General features: G+C 41.1%; 1 protein-coding gene across 4 annotated transcripts; it reads left to right on the forward strand.

Moving 5' to 3' along the window:
- The first annotated feature begins 206 nt into the window (after window positions 1-206).
- On the forward strand, window positions 207-21,355 carry USP44 (ubiquitin specific peptidase 44). Of its 4 annotated transcripts, XM_074827022.1 has the most exons (9): window positions 477-528; window positions 1,769-1,865; window positions 2,006-2,211; window positions 3,106-3,169; window positions 5,835-7,349; window positions 17,799-17,997; window positions 18,464-18,572; window positions 19,361-19,566; window positions 19,952-21,355. In XM_074827022.1, the coding sequence occupies exons 5-9, from the start codon at window positions 5,916-5,918 to the stop codon at window positions 20,149-20,151; spliced, it is 2,148 nt and encodes a 715-aa protein (XP_074683123.1). In that variant the 5' UTR covers window positions 477-528; window positions 1,769-1,865; window positions 2,006-2,211; window positions 3,106-3,169; window positions 5,835-5,915; the 3' UTR covers window positions 20,152-21,355. The 4 variants fall into 4 exon arrangements, with proteins under 4 accessions (XP_074683126.1, XP_074683123.1, XP_074683125.1 ...); XM_074827024.1 differs by lacking the exon at window positions 3,106-3,169; XM_074827025.1 differs by lacking the exons at window positions 477-528; window positions 1,769-1,865; window positions 2,006-2,211; window positions 3,106-3,169 and adding an exon at window positions 207-280.
- The last annotated feature ends 1,917 nt before the right edge of the window (window positions 21,356-23,272 follow it).

Consider the following 23,272-nt stretch of genomic DNA (forward strand, 5'->3'; position numbering starts at 1 on the left):
CCGGCTCCCAAGGCCCGTCCGCCTCAGTCGGCCTCAGCCCGCCTCAGCCCCCTCAGCCCGCCTCAGCCCCCCCTACCAGGGCAGCGGCCCCGCCCGGCTTCCGGCGCCCGGCCCCGCGGGACCGGCCCGCTTGGCCCGGCGGCGGGCCGGCGGCGGCGGGCGGGGGAGGCTGGGGGAGGTGGGAGGAGACGTGGGAAGGACTTCGGTTGCCACTACAAATCTGGTGACAGACCCGCCGCCGGCACATGGCGATCGGCCTTTCCCGCCTCGCGCTTGGCAGGTGGGTGCGGGGCTGCCGTGAGGGGGACCCTGGCGGCGCTCCCCCCGCCGGCTCGACACCGCTTGTTTCGCCGCTGCTTCCCCCCCCCCCCCCCCCCGCCCCGTGGGCCGCGGCCGAGGGGAGGCGGGAGCGGGGATCCCCGCGAGGGGGGCGGCGGCCGCCTCCGCGCGGCCGTGACGTCGCCGAGGGGCCGCTCCGAGGAGGCAGCGGCGCGGGGCGCTCAAGATGGCGGCAGCGGCGGGTGACGGGTGCGTGTTGGGGCGGCCGGCGGGAGCGGGACAACGGCTCTGCCACTCCGCCGCCGGCGGGCGGACGGCGGGAGCCCGGCGGAGGGGAGCGGAGGGCGGCCGGTGGCGGCAGCCTTTTCCCCGGGGAGGGGCGGTAGCGGCGGCGCGGTGCTCACGGAGGGGCACCCGAGGAGGTGCCGCGGGGGCGAGGCGGGCACGGCGTGTGGCCGGGAGAGCCGCCGGACTGGGAGCGAGGGGGCTGCGGCCGTGCCAACGGCTCCGGCGGGGGAGCGGGGTCCCCGGGACCGTCTTCCCCCGCCGCCCGCGGGCAGGAGGCGTGCCGCCGCCTCCCCGTCGTGCTCGGTGTGTGGCGGGGAACCCGCCGGGCCCCGTCCCCTCACCCGTCCCGGAGGGGTCGGAAAGGCGTCGAGCTGAGGCGAGACCGGGGTGGGGAGGAGAAGGAGGAGAGGGTGGCGGTGAGCCGCGGGGCGGGCGGCAGGGCTGCCGGGCCAGCCCCTCGGGTCTCCTACGTGCCGCTTGTCGGCCAGAGGCGAAGAAGTCGCGCCATGTCGCGGGGCGCTGGGAAGCGCTGGACCTCCCTACCGAAACGCTCGTGGGCACGCTCGTCCTGCGGCATCGAGCCACGGGTGAACTTCTCTGGAGTGTCTTTACTTGCAGAACAGGAGCCAGGCGTTGTCCGAGGAGCTGTCAGAGCAGGCAGAGATGCCCGTTTTTCTAAATGGGAAGAACCGTCAAGTGTAAATCCAGACTGTGTCACAGAAATGCTGTGTTTTTCACGCTTCTATGATAGTGCTTCAGTCTGAACTATTTGTTTACCTTGAATTCACAACTCCAGGAAATGCGCGGTTATTTGCAGTAAGAGGCATCGAATGTAATGCTGTACTGGTGTCCTGGTGTAAATGGCTACTTCTAGGCAGCATACTGCATATACGTTCCTTAGTTGGCGAAAAAAAGAGAAAAAAGAGTTAAGTGGCGATCAGTATGGCTCCAAAGAAAGGAGGTTGGGGGTTTCTGTCAAAGGCTGTGCTGTTAAAAATAGGAAATAATATACAAAATTTCTTTTTGAAGTGCTGCTTACTGTACTGCACCTTAAAATTATGCACATCAATGTTTCGCTGTGTTGTTTTCTTAAAAAAGAGGTTTTAAGGAAGCAGTAAAGCAGTACATCTCCTTTCTAGTTAGGATACTTGTTATCTGAAACTTTCAGTTGTTCAAGCACCCATGATTCCTGTTTTTTCAGATATTAAACAGGTACTCTGAACCTGATGAAAATCAGTTGGTAAACTGTCATCTGATTTAGAAGCCAGAATATGAATGGGACACATGAGCACACATACGTATGTATATATAAGTAAAATCATGTACTGCGTCTCTAGTCTAACACTTGAGAATAGACTGATTTTTCATGTACATGCCAAGCAATTAATTACAAAAGTAGTGACTAAGGGAAAAAAAATTTCCTTTTGTTTATATTTAGGGTTACAATTTTAAAATTTATCAGCTGTGGAGATGAATCTTGTTTCCATGGAACACAAATGGAAGAAAAACATCTATTTTTTTGACTTCTAAGCTGTTGGTTTTTGACATTGAGTACTTTTTCAGCTCATGAGTTACCCCGAAATGTGCATTTTGACAACCATTCTTTAGTGGAACTAAAGAAACAAGCGCATCAATAACGTTGAGGTATGGTTCAATGAAAACAAAATCCTATTCTCTGTATATCTTTATTTCTAGCTTGTGAAACTTTGGCACAAGAAAAGGCTTTTGTATATCTCTGTTTTCCCAGACAACTTAATGCTTTCAGTAGTGGTATTCTGTATGTTAGTACTTGTTATTTTGCTTACTACTTTAGCTCAGGTCTGTGCTAAGAACACAGGGGGGCTTGATCTCTGAAGTGCTGGTCAGCTAATTCAGTTTCTTTGTGTGTGTGCACAGAACTGAACCTCGGGAGAGAAGAATGCAGAAACTAGCTCTGAATAACTCTCTTCAAGGAATTTTAACATTGGAGCATTTGCTTGTGCTATTTTATTTCAGCTGCAGCTTTCTAGTAGGTGTGAGAATGAGTATACAGTATTTTTTAGGTTCCTTCCACCATTATCTGTCACTTCTCCTGTTTCTTTCCCAAACTATTCTATCTTGTCAAGTCTTGGTTCCAAGTTTTTAAATTTTGTGACTTGATGTAGTCTCAATACTTCGGTGCTCCGTGTCTGAAAACATTGATGCTGTCATTGTGCTGCTTGACATTCAGCTGAAGTTTTCTTGGTCTCAGTTTTGTACTCTTAGCTTTTTCACAGTCTTTTATTTCTGTCTTTTTGACCAAACTGCATTTTGATTTCTTCACATTTTCTTCGAAGAAAGACTTCTCCCATGCCAAGATGTTTCCTCCCCCTCCCCCTTTCCACCATGTCTCTCCTTTCTCCACACATCGACGTAGGTGGGAAAATGTCATGCTGGCTTGGTTGCTGGTGGGGGAGCTGGGGTTTTAGGTTTTTCTCTTCAAGGCACTGATCTTGCGCTTTCGTAGAATCGTGTTGCTTTTGAATGAAGAGCCTGATTGTGCAACCTTGCTTTACACAGTGGTCGTCCTGAAATCAGCGGACTGCTTTTGTCCTCAGTCCAATATCTGCTTACATTGAGGCATGTAAGTAGTTTTGAAATAGAGAAAACCAACTTTTCTGACCATGTAATATTAAAGAGAAGGAAAAATAAGGCATAGTGTTTACACAGTGACCTGTCAGACTCCTCTGATTGACAGTATTGCTGTGTGTGACAGCCCTGTGGGAAGGCAGGGTTTAGTGTTCTTTTCTGGCCTGCTGGAACGGACATTTACTAATATATTATGCAGGAAAATCTATTTCTGTTAGCCCAAAACCACAAAGATGAGTCTTGTCTCTTAAAATCTTGTCTACCGTACTTAATTCTTGCAGCACACTTTACATAGGTATTACTTTAATAGTCCAGGAAGAATTAACATACATAGTTCAACTCTGAAATGTATGCGAATTGTATGTATGCTAGAGAAGCTTGGCTTTGTTGGGGAAAACAGGTTCTCAGACTAGAAGACACGGGATAGCTCTAGTGGTCTTACTTAGAAAGACAGTATAAAAAGCAAAACTTAGTATGCACGACTGTTTGTAAAAGGATCTCATTAGCAGCCTACAAATAGACTGTCTTTTAGAAGGAATAGATGTTATGGATGCTAGCAAGCTGAAAAAGTTCAGCAAGCCATTATTTTTGTGATCTGTTGACCATAGCACACAAGGGATCTCGACCTCCCATAATACACTATGGCTGGTACTTAATCTGGGAATTAATGAATGGGTGCCCAGAGGTCATGGTGCCTGAAATTCTCCAGTGTAGTGAGTATGGACGGGAGACAACTCTTGAATGAGAATGATTAATATGAGCATGTAAAAATGTACACTTAGTTTCGCTACAACTGGCTCAACCTTTCCTGTATTACAGGATAAGACCTACACAACACATGCAATGCTGGATGCTGATTATGTGCTTAGAGAGTTACTACGGCTCTTTTGCTGGTATCTGTATTGTAACATTTAAAAAGGCACTAGCTGTGGGCCAATTAACCAAACAAAGCCATTTTTTGTTAAATCTTTTAACTACAGTTTTTAATCTAAGTGCCAGATGAAAATGAAAGCTTCTTTCCTATCCAGCTGCAACTTTTTGCCTGTTTCCCTTCCTTAGTGGTGTCATGTCCTTTTATGTTAGGGTTCTGTCAGTTTAATGCTTATTCTAACCTAGACATCTGTTCTGAAGTGAATAACCTTGTGTATTTCAGAACTGTAAAAATGGAGAAACAGTAGCATATTTAGGGATAATAGCTGGAATATAAATTCTTGGGGTTCTATCCAGAGTTGTCTAAATCACTCAGTATTTTTGTAGCATGGTTTACTTATCTATAAAACATAGAATCCTGGACCTTGATACCGTACAGCCTAGGCCTGGTCCACAGTATGCATGTTGCTTGGCATAGCCTGGATATTTGACAAACGCTTGGTTCTCCTCAGATGAATTAACTGTTCCGTCTGGCAAGTACTGCGCATAGCGATACTGGTGCTGTTCAGCCCTTCTAGTCAGTGACATCGTGGTCACGAACACCCCAGATCAAATATAATCGCTTCCTGACACATCGTTTGTCTCTAGATGATATCTCTCAACTAGAGATAGTCGAAAGAAAGATGGTAAAAACATAAAGAAAGAATGCATTACTGTCTCTTTAATTTTTGCTAGTCAGAGCCTGCCTGTTTGTTTTAGTAAATGCACCTTATAGGAAAGAGCAAATACAGCAGCTTTGAACAAATAAATGCTACCACATAAACTTATTAATAAGTACATAAGCCAGTGCTAGCCAAATTTTTAATTTTTTTTTTTAAGACATGGATTAGAAAGATCTGTTCAAAATGCAGGTTTTTATAAAGTTTGCAGCAACTGAGATAGATATCTAATGGTATTTCTGTCTTACAAAGAAAGCAAATTCTGCTTTTTCAGGTCACCCTTTTTCTTTCAGAGGTGTTAGTGTGACATGTTAAAATGTACTTATTGAAGATACACGTTATTGTAGCAAGTGCTGATATAATGGGCTTGCCTGAGCACAAAGGTGCAGTGATTTAATTAAAGGTGTGGTTTAATTAAGCGTTTGAGTTGTATAAAGCCTCAGTTGTCTGAACTGTTGGCACTGTGTAAACATAGTAAATTTAAGTGAACTTTGCACTTCTGCACCTGTATGCTTAGGGATAGAATTAATAGGAGCATTTTAGAATCATAGAATCACAGAACGGTTTGTGTCAGAAGGGATCTTCAAAGGTCACGTAGTTCCAACGCCCCTGCCATGGGCAAGGACACATTCCACTGGATCAGGTTGTTCAAAGTTCCGTCCAACCTGGCCTTGAACACTTCCAGGAAGGGGAATCCACAACTTCTCTGGGCAACCTGTCCCATTTTAAGTTGTGTTTGTATCTGAACTCTGTAACAGTGTCTTTCAACTCAATAATTTCTCCTTTGAAAAACAACAGACCTAGTCTAAAGTGTAGCTAGTGTGCTTCAGTCCTGAGTCAAGAGGTCCTGGGAATATAAACAGTGGTATTAAGACCATTTAGTCTGAACGTAGAACTGTTGATGATGTTGATTGTGGCTGCATGTAACTGACTGCTTTATGTGTTTGGTGGGACTTAGTTGGAGAGCGATCACGATCTTAACCTCAAGTATGCATTTGGTATACCAACACCTGTAAAAGTGATACAGTTGGGTATTTATGAACTGTAACTTACAATTTATTTTTTTTTTAGTTGCAGATTGAAATATCATGGACAGAAAATAGTTTGGATGATGTGTTTCACCAGCGTATCTCTGCAATTTCAGTTTTAACAATGGATAAGTGTAAGCACGTTGGCCGTCTGCGACTGGCCCAAGATCACTCCATTCTCAATCCTCAGAAATGGCATTGCGTGGACTGCAATACTACCGAGTCTGTGTGGGCGTGCCTCAGCTGCTCGCATGTGGCATGTGGAAGATACATTGAGGAACATGCACTAAAGCACTTTCAGGAGAGCAGTCACCCGGTGGCATTGGAAGTAAATGAGCTATATGTTTTCTGTTATCTCTGCGATGATTATGTTCTTAATGATAACGCGACTGGTGATTTAAAACTGTTGCGAAGTACATTAAGTGCAATCAAGAGTCAAAACTATGAGTGCACTACTCGAAGTGGGAGGACTTTGCGTTCTATGGGTACAAGTGATGATTCTTACCTTTCACATGGTGGTGCCCAAGCCTTGCTTCGCAATGAAGATCGCATGTTCACAGCTCTCTGGCACCGACGGCATGCGTTCCTGGGCAAAATATTCCGATCGTGGCTTGAGTTGACACCTACTGGAAAAAAGATTTTGGAAGAAGAAAGGCATCGGGAAGAAGCAGAAGAAAGAAGGAACAAAGCTAGGAAGAGAAGACAAGACCGAAAGCGTGAGTTGAAAGCAGAGATGGAAAAGATGCCTCCAAGGAAGAGCAGTCGTTTACAAAATCAGATTAGAATGTCATCAGAAACAGCACCCTGCCTGCAAAAAACATCCCAGAACATGGAATCTGTGGCAGAGTTGAAAAAAACTTATACCTCAAATGAAGTAAGATTGAAAAAAATAAGTGACTCTCCAATTAAACGAAGGCCCACAGTGACTCCTGGGGTAACAGGGCTGAGAAACCTCGGAAATACATGCTATATGAATTCTATCCTGCAGGTATTAAGTCACTTACTTATTTTTCGAGAATGCTTTTTAAAGCTTGATCTCAACCAAACTCAGGAACTGCTGGCAACAGCAACCAATGGTAAAACCAGATCTTCATCTAAACACCTGTCAGTAGCTGCCTCAACATTACATGTGAATGAGAACCAAGAGAAAGTAAAGGGATCATCTTCTGTGAGGCGGCCTAGTTTATCCTCTGGATTAAGTGGAGGAGCATCAAAAAGTAGAAATATGGAACTTATTCAGCCTAGGGAGCCCAGTTCAAAGCATATTTCCCTCTGTCATGAGCTGCATACTCTGTTCCAAGTTATGTGGTCTGGCAAATGGGCGCTGGTGTCTCCTTTTGCCATGCTTCATTCTGTGTGGAGACTAATTCCAGCCTTCAGAGGATATGCCCAACAAGATGCTCAGGAATTTCTCTGTGAACTTTTGGATAAAGTGCAGCAGGAACTGGAGACTACAGGGACCAGATACCCAGCTCTCATTCCTGCTTCTCAAAGGAAACTTATAAAACAGGTTTTGAATGTGGTTAACAACGTTTTTCATGGACAGCTATTAAGTCAGGTATGTTTTATAATTTATTTTTTAAGGTGTGTAATGATTTGTAGTTATGGATTTATACTGGTCAGTGATGGGTATACTTCAAAGTTTAATATATTTGTAACTGCTGAAGAGGGATGGGGAGGATATAATACAATTTCAGAAGAAAGGTCATTTGGGTACTAAATCTTTCAGTAGAAGAGTTGCCTGATAAAACATAAAAATGTTAAATTTGTTGTTTTAAAGCACACCTTTGCAACTACTGGGAAATACTTGAATTTTAAGCATCTAGCTTATCGCTATAGTGATACTAGATAAAAGGTGTTCAGGAAGGTGTTAATCTCGTCTAAGTGGAAACTGATTAGGTAATGGATGCCAACCAGGGAATTGTATCAGTAAATAGCTTGAATTTGAGATTCATTACTACAGAGTAATTGCCTGTCGTGATGCTATGTACAGGAATACTACTTTTCTGTTACAAAGATACAGAAGGCTGTCAACACAGGAACCGAATTTGCCGGGTGGAGGCAACAGCTGTTTACCTTTTTTCTGCCTGACTGCTCTCCTCTTTTCTTCTCGTCTTCCTCTTAAGTACTTCAATGTGTCCCCTTACTGCTATGCATATCTCAACTGCGTGAGTGTACAAACGTGTGAGAGCTGACTGAACAAACAAATGCTGGGCTCTGTTGAATTAATCTAAAAATTAACCACATTGCAACAGGAACAGCGGTTGAGAAAGTCTTGGCTCCCTGGAATTGGTCTTTAGTATGCATGCACATGTTATTGAGGGAATGCAGAAGCATTTAATTGATATGTTGTGTAAAGGAGTAGAGGTTTAACACAAATGAACAAAAATGTGGATGTTCTGATTATTCTGACTATTTGATGGTTTAACGTTTTAGTATGTGAAGCTAGAAATCCAGGTGTTTTTTGACAAAGATAGGATTGTTTACCGTTATATCTATAAACTTCATAATAAGATGACAGGACTTTTAAAATTGGGATTGTTTGCAGCATATGTTAGCTTTTAGATCATCTTAGGTTTTGCATAACTACTACAAACTGTTATACCTACTAATAAAACCAGGTCGTTCTCTGCCTTCCATTTGGCCCAGTGTAAGAACATTTCTGTTGGTGTACTTCCTTTCCTCGGGGTAGTTAACGTATCATGTATCAGGGTTCTGTTAATATAAGTGTCTAGTATATTATGCCATTAAAGCTTTCTATCTGAAAATCACATTCCTCTCCAAAATAGTAACTTTATTAGTAAAACAAAGTAATTGCTTAAGTATACTGGCAAGGCTTGGTTGCATTCCAAGCCGCCTATCAGGACTCATTTTTTCTTGAAGAATTTTCAAGGCTCTGAAGACACTAAGCATTATTTCAGCAGTACCACTTCTTTTGCATGTTTTCAGTTTTGTGATGTGAAAAGGCTTGTGACTAGAAACCCTCCCACGTTCCTGAAACCAGGGAGGGGAATATTGAGAATTCATTCAAGTGTCATTGAGTAAGACTGAAAGGGAATTAGCTCAAAATTGTTTATCCTGTGACTTCTGTGACTAACAACACACAGCTCTTTTACTGCAGCTGGTTAATGTCTGTGTGCAAAATACAGCCTTGATGAACTTGAGAATGCCTCAAGTGAGACGAAGGAGGAAAAAAGTATTGAGGCTGTTATTTGTAGTAATTTTTCCCTGGCTTATTAGGCAGTGTCCAACACTTTGCCTCCTAATGTTCCCTTTGTCTTCTGCCACTCCTTTGTTTCACTTTAGTCTTCACTAGCACCTTTGAACATGATAAATATTAAAAGCAAAAGGTAACCTCTGAGATCTACATTTTCTCCTCGATAAAATTTATTCAGGTCATCTTAATGATTCAGACCCTGGTGTTTGCACATGGAAGGATGAGCTTTAAAAACTCTTACCAGGCAATTTCTTTCCTCTTGTTAGTAAGATTCCTGCATCATGATGTCGCTAGGCATTTGTCAGAACTGGCACAAACTGCTATAATGAAGTTAACAAAAAGGCATGAAAACACCCATGTAGGGCTGAAGAAAAATATGAAAGACTTCTTGTTATATCACCATGCCTTTGACAATGTTACCACTTAAGAGCAAGGAGAGTGTATGCTTTGTCCTTGTGTGCTTAACTTTACCTGCAAGCTGTAACAGTATTACAGTTTCTCTCTAGAAGATAGTTGGAGCCATAGCCTGCTGCATTTATTAAAAGTAGGATGGGATTTTAGTCTACAGTATTATATAAACTACATCTTAATTCAATGAATAAGGAAAAGCTTGTTTCTGTGCAGCAGTTGCCTTCTGTTTTAGGATCACTAAAAAAGTTATATTTACTATCCCTTTGTACTGAAAATACTAGTTAAAGATACTTGATTCTGTGAGATACTCCAAGTGCAGTGAAGTTAATCTTGTTGACCTTCAAACCTCAGGAATACTATGAGCTACTCTTGCTACGGTACACAGAGGATCACTTACAATGCAGATAAGCTGTATGTTTACTTAGGTTTCACATTACTTTCACATGTGCAATAAAACATTTTCCTTCTCCTAGCTGTTCTATTTTAACTTGAAGGGAAGTCATAATCCTGAGTTTGCCATCAGTCTGTTGCTATTGAAATGGCTGCCTGGTTCACCACTAACTGAATTTTAGGATATAAGATTAAGAAAGGAGAAAATTGGGTGTGTGAGAATTTCATGCAGATTACTTTTTGATAACTATAAAAAGCTATAGGTGATGTCAAAACCATTGCATATTTTATATGAGTTAGTTGGTTTTGGTTTGTTATGTTCACAGCTGATTTAAAGTAACTCTTCCTCTTCTACTACTTGAAATTTACTATTTTATGGAATACTAGTCTGGGTAGTAAGTAACTCTAGGAATAGCATGAGTGGATTGCCTCTTGACTTTTTAAAAAACTTTTGTTTATTCCAATATCCTTTTTAGGATTACAGCTTTTCTTACTCTGCAGTACAGACTGAGACTTCAATACCTGGTACATCTAAGGGAAGTAAAGATAGGATATATAGCTACAAACGCCTTCCCCTCTAGTCCTTCCTTTTTCACATGCTAGTCTTCCTCCAGTGATGGCCTGGGGAAAGTTGTGCTATAGCACTTACTGGGCAGAGGAGTCTGTATCTTGTAAACCTGTGCTTTCAGAGGCAGATCTGCTGGAGCAGTGACTCGACTCTCTGAACCCAACTGGAACTGTAAGCAGATGCAAATATTTCTATTAAAATCCGAGTTGTTTTCAATCCCTCAGTGCTTGTACTCTTGTGGAAGGTACCCGCTGTCTCCTGTCCTTGATCCTTCAATGGGAAAGGAGAAAATGCTGCACTATGAAGTTATGTGCCAGTGGTAAACTAGCCCATACTGATACACAGATCTTTGAAGTACACTTCAAGAGCTCAAGTAGGTTAGCTACTGTCTGTCAAGAGTTTTTTTGCTTGTGTTTTTTAAATGATCCCAGCTAAATAGCACAGTATGCAGCAATTTTAAAAGTATCTTTATTTCAAACTTTGTCCATATTAAGCAAGGAAATGGGCAGGTATATTTTTAAAAATCCAGCAACTGAAATGGCAGATTTTAGCTTCCAAAGTCAATGTATATCTGCTTTGAGAAAGTTGTGTTCTACATGTCCACAGAAATCGTGCAAGCAGAAACTGTGGTGTGCATGGTTATACCAGTATTAAATTTTTCATCAGGATGATTTATACTGGGAAGGAACGGGAACTAGTATGAAGTATTTATGAAAGCTGATTTAGACAATCTAGTTGATCTAGGAAGCTAGCCTAGCAGATCTGGGAAATTTGCAGGTATTTAGGCTGGCAAAATCTTATGTGTAGACACAGCTTTTACCTCTTGAACTTCAGCTTTTTAACTAATCTGGTTTACCTTTAAGATAATATTGAGTATACAGGTCTTTTTTGCTTGAAAGTTAGAGGGCCATTTTAAGTTGTATTTCTGAAGATTTTAATATTCACAAGAAGTCGTGAGTCCAGACTATCAAGACCTCAAAAATGGTGAAAGAATAGAAATGTGTTTCTGATACGGCTGATTTGGAGGCACTCTTGACATTGGAGTATAGCATATATATGTCTCTAAATTAATTGCCCAGTATAACTTGTCTCCCAGTTCAACCCATGTAGTACAAAGCTTTCTAGAACTGAGAAGTGGAACTAAGTAAAATAGATACTGGATGTTTCATATAGCTTATGCTTTTTGGCTACTGCATTGGTAAAACTTTTACCACTGTGTTGGTAAAACCTTAAAAACTTCCTAAAGTTCAAAATAAGCCTCATCATGAAAATTACCAGGAAAAAAATTACTTTTCTGTAACCCAGACAGGATGATTCTAACTATTTTCACTTACGCTTAAATAATGCCTAAATAATAATTCAGAGTATTGAATCTCTTAGTACTCTTAATTTTGTGTGTGAAGAGACGTAATGGTATCTTTGGGTATAATAACAAAATAATGTGTCAAAATAGTCACTGAAGATCAAATTATTTTAGAAAACTTTTGTTACCAAAGATTGTTTGTCTTCCCTCAGTTGCTTGGCTTTCATTCTTCATTTTTCTGATGACTTCTTGACAGCTAAATTCATGTGTACTTATGCATGTGCATGCACACACAGAATTGTTGAGGTTGGGAAGGACCTCTGGAAATCTAGTCCAGCTCTGCTCAAAACAGGGTCTTCTGGAACAGGTTGCTCAGGGCTGTGGGCAGTCAGGTTTTAAATAGCACCAAGGCTGGAGACACCACAACCTCTCTCCGGGCAGCCTGGGCCAGTGCTAGACCATCCTCACAGTAAAAACAGTTTCTTCTTCTATCTAAATGGAACCTCCTGTGTTTCAGTTTGTGCCCGTTTCCTCTTGTCCTGTCACTGGGCACCACTGAGAAGAGCCTGGCTCCATCTTCCTTACTCCCCCCATCAGATATTTATACACAAGGATAGGATCCCCCAGAGCTTCCCTTCTCCAGGCTGAACACTCCCAGCTCTCTCAACCTCTCCTCCGATGTCAGATGCTCCAAGCCCTTTCATCATCTTTGTAGCCCTTTGGTGGACTCACTCACTCCAGTTAAGTCCATGTTTTGTACTGGGAAAGGCAGCACTGGACCCAGCCCTCCAGCTGTGTCTCACCAGGAGGGGAAGGATTGCCTCCCTTGAAGATGCCCCTGGAGGCTGTTTGCCCGCTTTGCGGTAAAGGCATGTTGCTGGCTCATGGTTTATTTGTTCCCCAGAGCCCCCCGTTCCTTCTCTGGGGAGCTGCTTACCAGCCTGTACTGGTGCTTGGAGTTATTCCTGCCCAGGCACAGGACTTGGCATTTCCTTTTGCAGAACTGCCTGAGGTTCCTGTTGGCCCTCCTGACCTGTCCTGCTCCCCTGGGGGTGGGCAGCATGACCCTCTGCTGTATCGGACACTCCGCCCAGGTTTGTGTCATCTGCAAACTTGGCGAGATTTAACAGAATTGGCCCCGGCATTGACCCCTACATGGAGCCTGGCAGTTCATTTGGTTTTCAGTCCACCTCGCTGTCTGTCCATTTATCTAGCCTGCACTTAATTTTTTTCTGTGGGCATATTATGGGATACAGTGTTGAAAGTCTCACTGAAGATAAACAACATCCACTGTTTTCCACTCATCTGTACCAGCCACCTCATTGTAGGAAGAAGGCTGTCAGGTTGGTCAAGCGTGATTTTTTCCCATCATAAATCCATGGTGTCTACTCCCAGTCATCATCTTTGCAAATGCTTTCCAGGATTATTTGTTCCATCAGCTTTTCCACCAATCAAGGTGATGCTGATTGGCTTGTAGATCCCCAGATCCTCCTTCCTGAAGACAGGAATGACACTTGCTTTCTTCCCATCCTTGGGAACCTCCCCTGATTGCCATGACCTTGCCAGGACCTTTCAAAGATGGAAGATGGTATTGCAATACCATTGACCAGCTCCTTCTGTTCTTTCAGCTTAATCAGGGATAGTTTCTAATTCCAGGCAAGCAGAAGGAGAAGGACAGTTGATATTTTTTGTGGCTAGAAAAGGCCAGGTAAGGGAGGAGAAAAAATAGGGTTTGTGCTGATTTATGTGAAAGCTGCTTGGGTACTTAATTCAAGGAAGAAAATTAATGTTGAATTATGAATGTAGTGTTTTACTGAATGGGCACATGTTGCAAAGCAGTAAATAGTTGTTGATTTCTTTACAAAGTGCTGTTGATTAAATTCAAATTTAATGTAAATGATCAAAGAAATACCTAGCCAATGTAATTTTAACATCTTTTTGGAGTGGTGAGGAACCCTTTAGAAACTGGGGGTTTTGGGGTGGGTTTTGAAAGTCTTTTGTGAGGATTCCACTGCTTTTGAATCTGGTGCCTTATGTAAAGCTCTTTGCCTACATTTCTGTTACAGCAACACCAAGCAGCAGTGAAAGTGAAGAGCAGTGGCTGTCCTGGTGTAGTAACGTGTTTCCTCTACAGCAAGATTAGTTACCATTTCTTCTGAGAACAAACCTGCCTTGGGCTGTGAGGTTTTTTCCCAATAATTCACCATTTATTATAGCAATGCCTAGTAATAACTAGCTTCTGATATCTCTAGGCATACTTTAAAAAAAAAAAAAACCAAAAAAAAAACCCAAACCCAAAGTATTTGATTACTTCCTGATCATGTTTAAGATGGAATCTGAGCAGAGTGAGCAGGCAGCTGCGTGGTGCTCGGTTGCCTTCTGGGCTTAAACCATGACAGTCTTCATATAGGGAAAACTTAAGTAGTAGTGAAAGCACAAGAGTGGGAGTGGCCATCTTACTGTTCTTAAAAACTAAAAAAAAATTAGAGCAGAGGTGATAACAGCTGTCTTTCTTCCATGCAAGTGCAGGGAACATCAGCAAAACAGTTTATGATGGAATTGGTTTCTTCTGCAGCAATATGTTAACTATTTTCTTTGGCTGCATTGAGGCTGTGAATGCCATCCGGGGCAGTGACTGTCCATCAAATTACTGTGGGCACAATGATGCTTGTCTGAGTGGCCTCCATGCTTAGCTTGAATCAAGCAATTTGATCCAGCTCTTTTCAGTTTAGCCTTTGGCCCATGATTGAATACTGAGCTTTAACCAAACAATTGTATATAGTACCCGTGTTTCAAGGCATGAGAGGGTGGTCAGGGCAGAACATAAGGTAGAGTTTTCAGCCTAGCTAAAAACAGTAATTTACTTTCTTTGCTCTAATGTAAACTTCTCATGTAGCTTTGTTATAAATGACAGTATTAAGGCTTCTTAAAATAGCAATTATGGAATATAATGAGAAATCAAACTCTGCATTGGTAAAATATAGTCATCAGAAGATACACATCACTAACCAGATTGCTCGGGCAGACTTGCTTCCCTATTACTCTTGTGCATGCTCATACTATAAAAAGTTACATTGGACAGATACAGAAAGTTTTTGCCAGCCCTTTGAGTTCATGTTTGCGGTTTTTTGTTTTGCTTTTTATAAAAATCTTGCATCTCTTCAATTTTTGAGCAGTTTATAGAATTTCAGTGCTTTTCATGAAAAAATAAAATCCGGGTTATACTGTGTGAATGGTAGTGGCGCGAGAGATTGAAAGGAGTCCCATTTAGGACAAAGAGAAGTGATGGGAATGTTGGGAAGCCCCTGCTGATGGACGGGCCAGTGCAGATGGATTCTGCAGAAGGGTAGGGATCCTCCTACTTGCCAAGTAATCCAACTTGTAAGCTTGGGTCTGGCTAAGAAAAGTACTTCCAACCTTTGCTCCAGCCCTCATTTACCTCTGTGTACAGGAGCAGTTAGCATGCAGTGGCTGACCGATGTGGCTGGGTGTATGCTTATGCAGATACGTCAGGTTACTTGGCTGTTGTCAAGTACGCAAATCCCAGGTAACTCTTAAGAGTTTAATTCTTCTGCATCATCATGGTGAGGAGGAGTGGCTTGCATTTGAGGAAGTAAGTGCAGCTCTCTATCAGTACAAGAATTTGTCAACACAAATCAGCTTTGCTCACAGTTGCATAATGAGAAGCAGCACTATTGCATCAGCTTCTTGTTTGTTTTTTTGAGAGGCAAAAAATTGGAAGGTGGATCGATTATTTGTTTCTTTTTCTTTGGGACAGTACTTCTTAACTAGTTGTGAAAGAGGATCTTAAAATAACTGAGATTATTAACATTATACACTAAATTTAAAACCTCAGAACTTGTTAAAATTATCTGTACTGAGTTCATGTATGTACTTCATCCTGAGCCTGTTAAACTTCAGTGTAATTCATGTGCAACAAATTCTTAAGCAGCTCGTCAATTAAATAAACTTTTGGCCCAACAAAATCACCCATTTGTACAGCAGAAATCTATTAGTCATTCTGTGTTTATGCTGGAGTTAGCTTGAACTGTGGCCAAACATATTATTTTGTCTCCAAGTCTAGATTCCAGCTCTGAATTACTAATAGTTTGTGGCTTTGAAATGTTGCCAGATGTTAGCACTTACAAAAGAAGCTCCTGTCAGTGTAAATTAAAACAGAAGATTCTCCTCTTTTCTGCCATGTAAGTCTGAAGTTTTGTTTTCTAAGAACAAGGCAGTGGTGTTTTCTTCTTCGTAGAACTTAAAGCAACTAACAGCTTTCTTAACTCCACTACTAAATGTGTGCTGGTACAGCAATACCTGTGTGCATTAGGTAGCTAATGCATAGATCGTGTATAAGCTGTTGTAGCTAATGAATGCATTAATTCCTCACAAGAACACCTAGGAGGAAGGTACCATAAGGTGACAGATCTGTCCTTATATAAATGACCATGAAGTAACAGACAAAGCAAGGTGAATAATTATGTAACAGCAAACCTTCAGAGGAAAATAAAGGAGCTCTTGGACAAAACTGAGTGTGTTTTTACACTTGAGAAGGCTTATTTAACCTAGCTGAAGAGAACTACCCTGAATTTATGTGGAATGGCAACACAAAGGCGTGCCTGTGAAATAAGAGTATTTGGATCCCTCGTGGTACTTCATTCCTTTATTACTATGTCTTTGTATTAGTTGTTCCAAACAACTTGCAGTATTTTCCTAAACAGGAAGCATGCTTATAGAGATTTAATTTGTCAATTATTTACCCTTGTGATGCAAACTTAAGGAGATACTTGATATTCCATTTACTGTAAAACATGAACAGTGGTGTCTCATCACACCCGGCTGTTATTCATCGCTGATAAATAACTATCTTGACAGTAGGTCCTATATGAAAATTTTGAGTTGCTTTGATCTTTTTGGTGGAGAAGCTTAATTGTTGGGGAAGGGGATGGGAACACGTTGGATGCTTCTGGAAGTTCTGTCAAAGCTATCTGCTAAGCCCAATTAAAATTCAGCTTCTTTTCAGAATGCACCTTTTCTAGAGCAGTGAGGTTAAAGCTGCTTGAGTTAGTGGTCTGCTGCAACTTTTAAGCCAATAAATACATTAACAGTAGAAAACTCAGGTAGTTACTCTTCAGGATTGTGTTGTACTTTGTTGCATGGAACATACCAAGGTGAAGGTGTCTTTAGACTCACACACTTGATATTTACTGCTATTTGTTTATAGCCTTTATGCTTGTTGCAGTCTAAATGGAGTTTCACTACTGCACAGGTTCAGCTGCTGATAGAAGTTGGATCGTGGAAGAGTGGAGGTCCTTTGGAGGAAGACTCAAATGATGTGACACTCTCCTATAAGCAGCTTGAGCTGGCTTTTAGAAGAGTGCAAATCAACATCTAATGTGTTGCCATTACAGCATAGAAGAGCTACTGCTTTTAACTTATTTTCCTAAATATTTAATGTTATAATAAATTAATTGTCCCCTGCTGTATTATCTGCATTTTCCAGGTTGACTCACTTCACTTGACATTTTATTTATATTGTCTTACTGCTTGTCCTTTCCCTAGTGTGACGATGGATCCACTTACTGAAAGAAGAAATAAATTATTTTTACCTGTTAATTTTTCTTTGAAGAAGTGTGCTTCCTAATCCAGGCTTCCCTGGAAGACTTACAAAGTAAGAAGGATATGACTTTAAAATCCCCAGCTGTTGTTGGTGTTTTGTGTTGTTTTGGTTTGGTTTTTCTTAAATAACCTAAACTATAGTTTCTTTCATGTAAATTTTCCTTTTGGAGTGTTTCTTTCTGGAGAAAAGACTCCCGAGACTCCATCAGCTGCTTTCTCTCGGACAGTCCCAGACAGACCATTTTGACACTGCTTTTCTTTCTCAGTAAAACATAAGAATGCTTACCTGTTTGTGATAACAGTATTGAACCTGCTGCTTCAGAGAAAAGAAATTAGGTGTATCATTTCTTTTGTTAAATGACTCTGCCTTATCTTTGGTTGCATTGGTTATCTCTAGGAAAAAAACATTTTGGTTTGGTTTTTAGAGCTATGTTATGGTACTTCTAGCAAAGTAATTTTTTGAGTGTTAAGCAACTGATGAAATACTGTTTTACAGGTTACATGTCTTGCCTGTGACAATAAATCAAATACTGTAGAACCTTTCTGGGACCTGTCCCTGGAGTTTCCTGAGAGGTATCACTGCAACGGCAAGGAGATGTCATCTCAGTATCCATGTCTGCTGACAGAAATGCTGGCCAAGTTTACAGAAACTGAAGCTTTGGAAGGAAAGATATATGCATGTGATCAGTGCAACAGTGAGTAAAGGCAGTATGTACTCATGCATACATTCTCTGTGTAAAATACAGTGAAAATGTAGAAGGAAAATACTGAAAGTCTATGTTGCAAACAAAGTCCTCCTTCTTGTGTCCTGGTGTGGTTACTTGACAGCTACTACCACCTAGAAGAGGGTATTGTTCAAAGGATGTTTTGAAGTGTGATGCTTCTCCTAGATGAAGTCTGATCACACTAATGGGGATTCTGATACTCCAGTTGAAGAACCCTTCAGCTTTTTAAATTAAGGTGACTAACCAAAGTGACCCCAAGTATTTTATACATACATCATAAAATAATTCTTGCAGAATGGCTCTTAAGAGTGTATCCTTTTTAAGGAGGCACATACAATAGCTATTCAGGTCCACACAAATCTGGTGGATAAATTTTAGACTGAAATACAAGGCTGTTATTGAGATTTGTATTGTGTAACTGTGTGTTTGGCCTCAGCAAAACGAAGGAAGTTTTCTTCTAAACCAGTTATACTCACAGAAGCTCAGAAGCAGCTTATGGTGTGTCGACTACCTCAGGTTCTCAGATTACACCTTAAACGGTTTAGGTAAGTAGTACCACAACTAACAGTGTTGCAAATTGATCAATTCAGTCCTGCTCTTCCATTGTTTGGGATCAGTGTTTTTCAGCATCAGTTTCATTTCATTTACAAGGATGATGAGAAATAGTTATTAGTAACTTCTTTTTCTTGCTTAATTTAAACATCAATGAGATGTGCTATAAGTAGAGAATTGACACTCCAGATTCCAGCTACTTGCTACTTTATTACCAGAATTATTTTAGCCTTCTTTTCAGTCAAAACCTACTAACCTTGTTGTGAACTCTGTTGCTAAAAATTACTCTTGTGTTATCTTCAGGTAAATTACAAACCAAGATTGTATTCAGCGGAAGTCTCGCATATCCTTCATATAACCAAATATGTTAATGTATTAGCCTGAGAGTAAGGAAGTGGAGACTGCATCTCTGTGAACTCTTAGTCCACACATTAGTACAGAGTCTGTCCAGAATACAAAGGAAACCAAAAATGAGATAGAATTAAGGAGAAATACCAATGAGATGTAATATGTGTGAAATACTTTCCACTCGCCATTACACAGATCTTAAGATGAGTATTTCAGAAGATGAGAATAGTAGGTACCATAGATACATTTTAAAAGGCTTTGAGATAAAGAAGTAGAAGCAGCAGCCTAGGAAAAAGAAAAAAATATGCAAATTAGCATTTTTTTGGTGCACAAAGACAGTAGTGAAGATAACAGTTATTATGTTAAAACATAATGCAGAATGCTGTCTTCTTCCTTTGAAAAACTTAAGTTTTCATTTGACTTAACTTTCCAGGTGGTCAGGACGGAATCATCGTGAGAAGATTGGTGTACATGTTAATTTTGATCAAATGCTGAACATGGAGCCTTATTGCTGCAGAGAATCCCTCAAGTCCCTCCTGCCTGACTGCTTTATCTACGACTTGTCTGCTGTGGTAATGCATCACGGGAAAGGATTTGGCTCAGGGCACTACACTGCCTACTGCTACAATTCAGAAGGAGGTAGGAACCAGCTGTGAAATAAGTAAGGAGTGTGGGAGAAAGGCATGTTTGTCATTCTAAACTGATAAGTTTACTGCCTTTTCTCAAAAGCAAACGGGAATCACTTGTAGCTGAACTGCCTGGAAGGAGAATTGCAGTTCTGTGGACCAAACAGTTAAATTTTTGTATTGGCTTGTTAAACATGTTCTGGCTATAAACTGTCCTGTAAATCTGAGGAGGCTAAGCTAGGCCTTTAAAACATAGAGCCAGATATACTAGATCAACTGAAACAGTATGCTATTTGTACACAACTCATTAAATGGGACTGAACACTAATACTAAATATAACGCCATTACTTCAAATCAGTGTCCTCATGACTTTTTTTGGTGTATTTCTTCACTGCAGGATTTTGGGTACACTGCAATGATTCAAAACTCAACATGTGCACTATGGAAGAAGTATGCAAGGCTCAAGCCTACATTTTGTTTTACAGCCAACGACTTACTCAGGCAAATGGACATGGTATTTTACCATGTCCTAGCACAGCTGAAAGTCAGCAGCACACAGAATTAGCTGACTGTTCTGTGGACAGCAGTAGCAGCTAATCCAAAGCCAGTTAACTGTGTGTGTGGTAGAAGTTTGAATTGTCATAACTATATATTTTTAAATGAAATGAAATGAAAGTACAGTATTGTGCTTTTTTTACTTTGAATCATATACAATGTTTATATACTTTTGTATTAGTTAAAGTACTCTTTACAATTGTTAGTAAAGGTTTTTATTGACAGTAAGTAACTTTCTAAGTACCTAGAATTTCAATACAGCTATTTTTTTAAGAAAAAGATTGCTATTTGCATTTAACTCTTACCTCAGGCTGTTTTTTAAAGCTGGTTTTGTATATTGATAATTTTCTTGAATTGGTTTAGAAAAATGAACTTTAATGGACAACTGATGTTTCTCTATATGTGCTTGTGTACATTTTATAGTATAGTTCTAATGATATCATGATTCTTACTGCCTGCAGGAATTGCCACTAGGTCTTAGAGTATTAACATTCATCAGCAAGGAACATTTTACATGTCAAAGAGTAACTGAACTTTCTGTAGAAACCTTTCTGTATATTCTTCATGACTAAAATGAAATTATTTTGCAAGCTTCAAGGGAACTACACTAAAGATACATTGATAGAATTTCTTAAAATCTGAAATAGAGGAAATAGAGCATGTATTTACATACTTATATGAAAAAAAGAGGAGTGTTTAATAGCACAAGAATGTATCTTTATCAAAATTTTAGCCTTAACAAGCCTGACAACTCAAGTGCCAAATTCAGAGTACTAACTTTGACAACTGGGGGCTTTTTATTCCAGTAACTTCAAGAGCTTTCTTAAACATGAAAACAACAAAACCACACTTACCCACCCCACTGTCATTGCTACAAGAACACCAGCACCTTCTTTCTTGCATTGGACAAGTTTACTTTAAATTGTAGCAAGTGTTGTCTGTTTCAGTAATCTCTACACAAACCACTAAAAAGCAGCTGTAAAATTTGTATGAGAGCATTTTCAATCTGACTGGTTTCATTAGCCACAACTGCTGTACCTTCTCCACGGTCCTACCACTAGCATTAACAGAACTGTGCAGTGAGGAGAATCTAACAAGCAGGCATTATCCGTCTTCCTCCACATACAGTAGTTAATGCCAAGTAAATTTGAATTGTGAAGTTATTTTGCATAAGTCCTATGCAAATTGTTACCTCATCTTCTGCAAAGTTTATACCTCAATAAAATGCCTTGATGTGGACAGAAAAGCATGTGTGTACTGGAATTAGTTCCTACATTATCATTACAATCTCTTTTAAAATTATTTTTAAACTTTGTCTAACATGGGTTAAGGCATTAACTGCTTTGGCCATCTGTCACTGATTTGACAGCTGGTTTTAGTTTCCCTACCATTTCCATCTCGGTTTCTGAAAGATTCCTTATTAGAGCAATAACACAGTGGCCTCAGATCTCAAACTTTCTTCACCTTGTCTTTATCTTAATGAAGACCAAAAGCAGTTTGGTCTTTTTTTCAGTAGGACCACCTACTGAAATGAGATGGTCTGACAAATCTACTTGTTACGGCTGTGCCATCTTTCAAATATTTTCCTTCTCTGCTGTCCTTTCTGGGGAGGAAATGAATGTAGTTTCAACACTTCTTTCTACTTGCAGGAGTTCAGGGGAATAGAAAGGAAGGGGAAAGAGTTGTACTAATTACCTTTCAGACTTCTGATATATTTTCATCCCTCAAGAGCATCTCAACCAGGTAGGTAGGAGTCCTAAGAAAGTCAAGCATTAATAGAAGAGTCTGTCTGGGGACTTGTAGAAAACAACAGGGGGGGGGGGGGTCATTAGCCTCAATCATCAGTATTAATAAGCACATATTCAAGTCTCTTAGAAAGAATCTTACCCTGCCCCCCCCCCCCCCCTTTTTTTTTTTTTAGTAGGACAGCCTGGGCTGTGCTTATGGCTGTTCCCCTGCATTTGCTCTCACTGCAGCAAGCATTACTAAATCTCAAGGCTTTCTCTAAAAGACATCATTAGTTTAGCAAAAGCAAATTCTGCTTTCCTCCCATTGGGCTTTTGGGTAGAGCAAGGGAAGGAGAAAGGACACACTCAAACATAGAGTTGTAGTCCTAATCCAAGCAGCAGGGAGGCTAGAGAGGATTACTGCAGTCCAGCATAAGGATGGGCTAATTCAGGTGTGCTTCGCAACAGCTTCTGCTTCGGTTCTTAATACTTGCTGGTTCATGGAGTTAGCTCTGTACCCTTTATCTAGAGTAAGGCTTAAGCACAGCATGAGTCTCTATGCTTATATTCTGTCTTGCTGCACTCTAGTAAGTGTTTAAAATAGAGCTCTAACTGGAGCTGAGGAAGTGGCAAGGTTCAGGACTGGTGACAAAATCAGCAGCTATACCATAGCCAGTGCAGAAGCCTACATCCTGCTGGAGGCCTTAGGAAACCAGAGAGCTCTGATCAAAGGCCACCCATCCGTTTTGGCAGCAGCTGTTCCTGGGGTTGGGGTTCCACAACTCACTGACAATTCTGTGGAGCAGTAAAAGCTCAGGGTCCAACTCAGCACCTATATCAGCCACAGGGGTGTAGTTAGGTGGAGTGGTTGTTACATCAGAAGAGACTCAGGTAAACACACCCAACAGTTCCAGAGCATCCTCCGTTATGAGCAGGGAGCTGGTCTGGCACCTAAGTTACTTGCGTGAAAGAATAATCAATCATGTGAAAGCATCTCAAGAAGCCATAACCCTTGTCTCCTCTACTCTCCACCTTCATTTTAATCTGCATTCAGAAAAATTGGTTCAGGTTGAAGGTTCAGCTCCAATGCTACCTTGATAAGAGCTGTCTCCAGGCACATACCCAATTACCTACAGCTCCATACGCTGCCCTTGCTGCATTTCCTCTCACTGCACAAGCAAGCAGTGCTTGGAGACATTTGGTAAAGAATTGTGCAGCAATTACTGTTAATGAAAGGTTCAGGACCCCCTCACACACATGGTAACACTCCCCATGTAGTAATTTGGCAGCCAACCACACTGTGAACATGGACATGGACTATCCCTCAAGACAGAACTGTTTCCAGTAATTACAGTTTTACATGCATTTTTGAGATCACTGACTCTCTTCCTCTGTCCTTCAGGAGAGGCTGGATATTTTCCCCAGGTACACAAGGG

The sequence above is a fragment of the Strix aluco genome, chromosome 5 (assembly GCF_031877795.1).
Source record: "Strix aluco isolate bStrAlu1 chromosome 5, bStrAlu1.hap1, whole genome shotgun sequence".
In the NCBI taxonomy this organism is placed as follows: Eukaryota; Metazoa; Chordata; class Aves; order Strigiformes; family Strigidae; genus Strix; species Strix aluco.

Excerpts from the sequence above, each read along its gene's own strand:
- USP44 (XM_074827025.1), top strand. The coding sequence starts at position 5,916 with ATGGATAAGTGTAAGCACGTTGGCCGTCTGCGACTGGCCCAAGATCAC. Across the intron at positions 7,350-17,798 it reads ATGGACAGCTATTAAGTCAG|GTTACATGTCTTGCCTGTGA; the intron begins GTATGTTTTATA and ends ACTGTTTTACAG. Across the intron at positions 18,573-19,360 it reads TTACACCTTAAACGGTTTAG|GTGGTCAGGACGGAATCATC; the intron begins GTAAGTAGTACC and ends TTAACTTTCCAG.